Source organism: Sinocyclocheilus anshuiensis, unplaced genomic scaffold, assembly GCF_001515605.1.
Source record: "Sinocyclocheilus anshuiensis isolate Anshui unplaced genomic scaffold, SAMN03320099.WGS_v1.1 scaffold274, whole genome shotgun sequence".
NCBI lineage: Eukaryota > Metazoa > Chordata > Actinopteri > Cypriniformes > Cyprinidae > Sinocyclocheilus > Sinocyclocheilus anshuiensis.
Window position 1 is genome coordinate 2407969 of NW_015547698.1, and position 7678 is coordinate 2415646.

The 7678-nt window shown below is 36.6% G+C and overlaps 1 protein-coding gene across 3 annotated transcripts in view; it reads right to left on the reverse strand.

The window, feature by feature from the left end:
• LOC107703845 (type II inositol 3,4-bisphosphate 4-phosphatase-like) overlaps nt 1-7678 on the reverse strand; it is a 121011-nt gene that overhangs the window by 65233 nt on the left and 48100 nt on the right. For all 3 annotated transcript variants that reach the window (XM_016506612.1, XM_016506611.1, XM_016506613.1), the window contains exon 6: nt 2742-2872. In XM_016506612.1, the coding sequence (XP_016362098.1) occupies nt 2742-2872 (131 nt within the window). The remainder of the gene's footprint in view (nt 1-2741; nt 2873-7678) is intronic.

Sequence of the window (7678 nt, forward strand, 5' to 3'; positions counted from 1 at the left end):
TGTGATTGGTTAGCTGGGTCAGTGTGTGCTGTGATTGGTTAGCTGGGCCAGTGTGTGTTGTGATTGGTTAGCTGGGCCAGTGTGTGTTGTGATTGGTTAGCTGGGCCAGTGTGTGTTGTGATTGGTTAGCTGGGCCAGTGTGTGTTGTGATTGGCTCCACTCGACGCCTGGTCGGGAAATGTCACGCCCCTTACCATAGCTGCCTGCGAGCTTCAGTGTAAATATTGCGTCAAAATCAAATCAATTTGAGCGCGATTTAAACCCAGATGATTGTAACCACTCTAAGTTCGTCTGCCTTGGGAAAGCTAGCGTGTCTCCGACATAGTGATAACACTCGTTGCCTTCTCTAGTGCAGCTCAACCAGCTCTCGTCCCATTCGTCGATCTTTGTGATATCACAAATCCCGGAAAATATGCGTTGTAGTCCAAACGAGTCGTTCGTTGTAGTTTTTGAAAAGTGATTTCTGTTAAATAAAATATCTCCTTTTGAAGTGGACTTCGAGCTTTGTAACTTTGCAGATCTTTTTTATGCTCAAACAGCAACATTACAGACTAACTAAAGTTGAAAAAGTGAAAACGCATAATAGGACCCCTTTAATATTTTAGCTGCAGTGCTTTAACGGAGGATGAATTAGGGGATGCAGAGGTTTTAGCATGCTAACTGTACTGTCAGCATGGCAAAACACTCTCTAAATGCTCTAAAACACCTCAGAAATTCAAACTGGAGTTATGTGGCTTTTAGTCCATGTGTATTTGAGATTGTTTAGTGTGCAGAGATACATACATTTTAGAGCACAATAGCATTGATGACAACCTGCACTAAACAGATTTTTGTCCAATCAAATGCGCTCAAGAATGTCCTCCATGCTAATGCCGCCTGCAGCCGATTAGCATACAGCAAATCATGGTTCACTGTGTTCATCTGTGACGTAGGCTAACTAAATGCTAAAAAGAAGAGACAAGTGACATAGCATTCCAGAAATAAGTGATTTCATGGGGCATTAGCATTAGCCACTATAGCTTTCAGAACATGCTTCTTCAAGAAATTCTAGGCCTTCAACAAATTTGAAGACAATTACCAAAAGATCGATTGCTGTGAATAGTCCCATTATTAATCAGAATCTAATAGTGCATTAAAGTTACGTTGGAAAGATTGTATTTTTGAGTTGAACACGCATGAATGACACCACAAAGTTGTAATTACGAGTAATAAACTTGGAAATTTCTTTAAGCCCTGAGTGTGAGAAAACATGGTGGATGTAACATGCAGCGTCTGTGTTGATGGATTTGAGAAATTAATAATTTATTTTTCATTTACAATAAAACGATTAATTGCATGTTCAAAATACAACAGTACTGTACAATTACAATAGAATACATAACAATTCAATGTACAGCACCTTCATTATTTGAATAAAAACGTGATGGTGCAGACCCATTTACTGATGCTCGGCATATTTTCATGGGTGGAATACAGTAATTTCCATAGGAATACACTTAATCATGAATTTTGTGCCAGAACGAAATATATCCTCATGTGGTTTTCACAACATGTTTATGTTGGACACATGGATTCACCATGTTGACAAACAGAAAACTGCTTGGTGTTTTCTGTGTGAACGCTATTTACTACATAGCTACCCTATTGACAAAAAACAATGGAACTTTTTGCTGTCAAATTTCGCTAATATTACAGCACCTTATAGCAAAAATACACTTCCCCTTTAAGACTTGTTTCCTGAACGGAAAACCCGTTTTAAGTTGGTTTTCTGAACAACAAGTCAGATAAAAAAAAATAAATAAAAAAATGTCCCTGGTATCAAGTGAAAAAGAAAAGATGGGAACGGCTGTGAGGGAGCAGGGCGTCTGCTACACAGCAAACAAGATTAGAGGCCCATGGACGGACACGTCAACACCACTCAGCTGACAAAACACAAGCCTGCACAATTTCATCCCTGAATATAAGCCTCAGTAATGGGTCCATCGATCAGGCAGATCAGTTTTTTCGGCCCGTCACGGCTGATTAGAAGGGCAAGATCATCAATGACTATTTTTGCTTGGTGTGAGGAGCGACACGGCTGACAAATACTGTCATTTTGTGCTCCATTTTATTTTTCCTCCAACAATATGGATCATGCTAGAGCGGGGTGAGATGACAGGATATACCACGCAACAGTACCAATGTGTCAACTGGTAGAGATGTATAACGTTTACATGGCCATCGCTTTTGCAAAATGCACAATGACTTATTTGTCATTTTGGCTTATGTGCTTCTAAACAGAAGCATAAAATTGGCACTTTTTTATCAATTTTTCAGTCAATTCAAGTTTAGTTTTCAGGCAACGCATGCAATTGCAATGCTACAGTACGTCTTATTATTAAAAGCGACACATATGTATTTACTGTAAACAAGCTTTATACAGGCTAATGCAATAGAGGCAGCTTTAAAAGCGCATACTCTGCTTGTTCCTCTACAACGTGCAACCATGCGAGTATAAAGTCACATTGAATGTGACAGCTAACTGTGAGCTGCATATGAAAATTTGATGAACTAAGAAATTCTGCATGAATGCGGCTGGACAAAAAAAAATGCTTTTACAACTCACACTGCTGATCAGTTGTGTGTGATTGTGTGTGATGTCACACTGTTTGCACTGGATAAAGTCTCATGCATGCAAAATGAGAAAGGCTGTATGTGTGTGTGAGAGAGAGATCATGCTTCATTGCATTTGAAGCCTTTACCAGTAAGTTTCTCCAGCTCCGCCAGCGTGTCCTGGTATTCTTTGATGATCTGGTCGTAGCGAGAGATCACGTCCTTCCGCAGGTTGTCCCAGTGTGGAGAGAGCTCTCCTAGATCTTTCAGCTCTTGTATCCTGTGGGACACAACATAAATCAACCCTCATTATGTTGGTTTGACTTACAGAATTCCCATATTGGACATCCAAACAGGCCCAAATTCGCACAGTCTGTTATTGAGGGGCTGAAAACGTCCAGTATTTAAGCTGTCATATCACTAGCAAAGCCTAACAACCAGTCTGCAATACACTAAATAAGCCTAACAACATGCTAAAATATGCTAGAAACATACTAAAACATGTTAGCCACATGTTAAACATGCTAATAACAACAGGCTAAAACATATTATAAACACGTTAAAACATGCAGGGAAAATGTTAAAATACTCACAATATGTTTAGCATGTTTTAATAATCAGTCTTAGCAACATGCTAAAACATGTTCTGCAAATGTTAGCAATGTGTTAACCCTAAACACATAAGCAATGTCATCCTAAAACATGCTCAACATGTTAACGACATACTAAAACATGTTAAAACATACTATCATGCTTGCTAAAACATGCTAACAACATGTAAAAACGTGTTAGTATTGTTAAAACAAACTAGAAACATGCTAACAATGTTAAATATGCTAGAAACTTGCTAGCCACGTGGAAAAACATGTTAGCAATGTTTTAAAATACGTTAGAAACACATTAAAACACACTAGAAACATGTTAACAATGTTTAAATATGCTTGTAATGTGTTAAAACTGCTTGTAACATGTTAACAACTTGCTAAAACATGCTAGAACTTTGCAAAACACGTTAGCATTAACATGCGAAGGACATGTTAAATCATGCTGGAAGTATGCTAGCAACTTGTTAAAACATAATAGCAATGTGCTAAAACATGTTAGCAACACTGACTTTCTCGGACTTCTCTTAGTAAAAACCTTCACAATTCAAGCTTTTTAAGTTATTGTAAACATTCAGACAAGTGTGTCTTCAAACTTTACTCATCTAGTTATTACTGTTCTGCTCAACATCTGAAAGTCTGAGAGCACCAGCGAACTTCTACTCTGCATTCACAATGCTAATTTTTGCTGTAATGAAAGCAGGACTGGAGCTGACTTGATCAAAACCTGATGATCATGTTCTCCTGCATGATTTGAGATGCAGAGCATTTCAAGCCTCAATGCAAGCAAGAAGATCTGAATTACTGGCATATTTTAGGTTTTCATAAGCATTTTACACTCACTCTGAACATTTTTTGCTGTTGTGACTTTAAGAGTTCATGTAAAGTAAGTGCTTTGCTGCACTAACTCGTGATCTGCGGCTTCACTGTCAGATCTGAAATAGTTTTAATCACTCCATCCTACAAGAACAACATATCTGCTGCCTTAAACTTGCATTACGCTAAGATAGATTCATCAAACACCACATGCTAGTCAGTGTGCCCTTCAAACTGCTAAGATCAGACTGAAACGATCAGGGATATTGTTAAAAATAAGCTTCAACTCAACTTTACTAACATTTCTGACATCAAAAAGTTGCAAAAGCACAGTTTTGCTGAGTATTTTGCTGAAGTTTTGAGTTTTAAGTTCTGAATGTCACAGTATGTTTTCTTGAACCTTGAATATGCAGGGATTAAATGCCACAAAACTCCAATTGTGCTTTCTGTGGGTCTTGGAAAAGGGATCAGAGACTATTTGTCCCCTGCAGCAATTCAACAGGTAAAATTCACTCATTCAGTCTCATTCTCACAGCACTTACGCATAGACTTTCTCTTAACGTGTCATTCTGAGCGTCTCTTTTTCCTGACTTACTGTGTGTTGTGTCTTTTATGTTGTCATGGGAGGTCTGCAGCGATTTGCTGTGTAACACTACGGCAGATTTACATACGTTATGGGCTCTTGTCTCTCCACGCAGACTGACAGAGCCAATAAGTCTCATCAATAAAAGGCTCAGGAATCTTTAATTGTGGAGGGCATTTCCAAAGGGAACAATGATTAATTTTCATGTAAATTGAAAGTCTCTGTGATACTTTAATAATAATTTCAGAAATGTGATTAGCATCTTCAAAAGGAGCCAAAGGTGACAAGAGCTTCAGAAGTGAAAGAAATTAGCAGAAAAGAGCAACTATTGTTTCTATTGAAAGGTAAGAGCAGATCCCAGTGTTTTTCCCCAATAATCCTGGATCTTATTTTCTACATTTTAAAGCCAAAGTATGTAGTTTCTGTGCCACTATAACATCACTAAACAAAAAATGATTAATGTTAATTTTTCCAATACATTAATATATGTGCACAATTACATTTTGAAAGATTAAAAAAAATGAATAGTGAAGATAGTGAAGAATGTAAGTCAATGGGGTCCAAAACCACAAGATTGGACCCCACTGACATATGGACACCAAAAAACAAACAAACAAAAATCTTCTTTTATGTTCCATAGAAGAAGAAAAAAATCATACATGTTTGAAAATACATTTTTCAGTTTTCATTTTTATTTGAACTTTTAAGGTGCCTGAAGTGCATGTGGACTAAGATGTTTTCAAAGATGTGCTGAAATAAGGTTATTACTGCAGGTTACTTAAAGATTTCTGTTTCACCTTCCAGTCAGTCTCTTTCAAAAGACACAGAGTCCTTCAGAATGATCTATTCCAGTCTCGTTCTCATTGTCAAACAACGGTTATCTAAGGAAAATGGACGAAAAGAAATTGTTATTACTTCATGCTGAGCCAGAGCTGTTAAAAGTCTGAGAAGATCTTGTGCCGAAGTTGTCGAGCCACTTAAAAAAGCATCATATCTACCATCTTGTTTTGTTCAAAAGCTCCGACTTGAATTGTAATGTCACTTTATCAGAATGTGCTTTGGGTGGAGTGGCGGCGATAATAAAAAAGAGATTTGTAGAGGAAAGAAGGCATGCGGAGAGGAAGCGGAGGAAACTTCTGTTTCATATTTTATTGGGGTTTGGGGTGGAAGAAAGACACAGTGATAAAGAGCAGAGCTGAAACAATAGATCTAGGAGTGCTTTTGGAGTTAAAAAAACCCACAATCGTTTGGTATAGGCGAGAGATGAGAGCACTGGAATTATGTCTAGATGTCGGTACGGTGGGCCACTCTGAAGCCTTCATTTCATGGTGCGTTATGGCTGCCGTTCACTTTAAATCACCGGAGGCTTTGTGTCTGCCGTCAATTCCAGAAATGTGACGGGAATAGTAATTAACAACAGCTAAAGTACCTTTGAGTGCAGTATTACACTGGTGAAGAAACTACAAAATGCACTGACCTCAACACAAATACATCGGAAAACACGATTTGGAAAGTTAAATGACTAATTGTGAGACAAAAACGTCCACATTGCTCACTCTTTCTGTCCGAGATACTGCTTTCTATACTACTGAAACTTGTGTGTACAGGCTGTCAACATTAAAGTATGAATGTGAAGAAGAATTGAGTCTCAGTTCAGCCCTTCAGCTAACATCATCACTGCAACCAAACATCTATATAAAGCATGGGGAATGAGAGTTATCTGTTAGCATTGGCATTCATCTCAATGACAGTTTCTCATCCCCTCTGGACGTACACGACCTGCATGATGCATCTTTTAAATGTAAAAGTCGTGTGACTAATCACTCTGTAGCCGCAGGAAATTATATCATGACTACACTGACTGGCTGATGGTATCACAGGAACACACATGATCCTCAATGGAGACGTCAAAGACAGCAGACGGGGAGAAAAAAAGGCAATTCTATGTAAAAATAAAATAAATAAATAAATAAATAAAATGGTAACAAAAAATCATTAATACATATTGGGCACTTGCATCATATAATAAAATTAAATACTTGCTATTTTATTTCTTCAAAGACAGCAGATGGGGGAAAAATAGGGCACATTTATGCAAAATAATAAAAAAAAATGACATGCTGGGCACTTGAATCATATAATAAAATTTAATACTTGCTACTTTATTTCTTTAAAGACTGCAGACAGGCAAAAATAAATCATTAATTTACATTATTGGGTATTTGCGTCAATACCATCCTTTTTCTTACAAAAAATAATATCGGACACTGGCAAAACATCTGTTAAAATATTTAATGAAAATCGCTATTTCTTCAAAGACAGCTGACAAGGAACTAAATAAGTAAAAACAAAAATAATACTGGGCACTTGTGTCATACATTTTAATAATATAAAATACCTGCTGTTTTATTTCGTTAAAGACAGCAGACAGGGAAAAATAACCCAATGTCATGCTTTGTTTAAAAAAGTAACAATACTGAATGAAAAAAGTATTACAATAAGTAAATAACTAAATATCTGACACTAGCAAAACATCTATTATAATATATTGAAATAATGCTATTTTATTTCAAGGCGGCTGACAACGAAAAAAAAAAAAAGTTAATTTCATTCTCTGATAAGTCTTACAATAAATACATTCCGGACACTGGCAAACATCAATTAAATTTCATGCTTTGTCTTACAGAAAATATTTAAATAAAGAAAAGAATTTAAAAGAAATATCTATATATATATTTATTTATGTATTTATTTTTATGAAATACATTTTTATGATTAAATAACTAACTAAATAAATATCAGACACTGGCGAAACATCTATTGTAATATAATATGCAATTTTATTTCCTCAAAATACATAGCTACTTTTGAATAGCTGGACCTTTTGCATGGAGAAATATGATTTTTGGTCCTAAAATTGTTTAGTCACGTTATTGTCCAGCAGGGGGCTAACTGGACCTAACTTCTTTAAACTTGCCCCCTTGCTCAACGTGAAGGCATTTAAAACCCATTTAAAAGGGTCATATGATGCTGCTAAAAAGAACATTATTTGGTGTATTTGGTGTAATGAAATGTGTTTATGCGG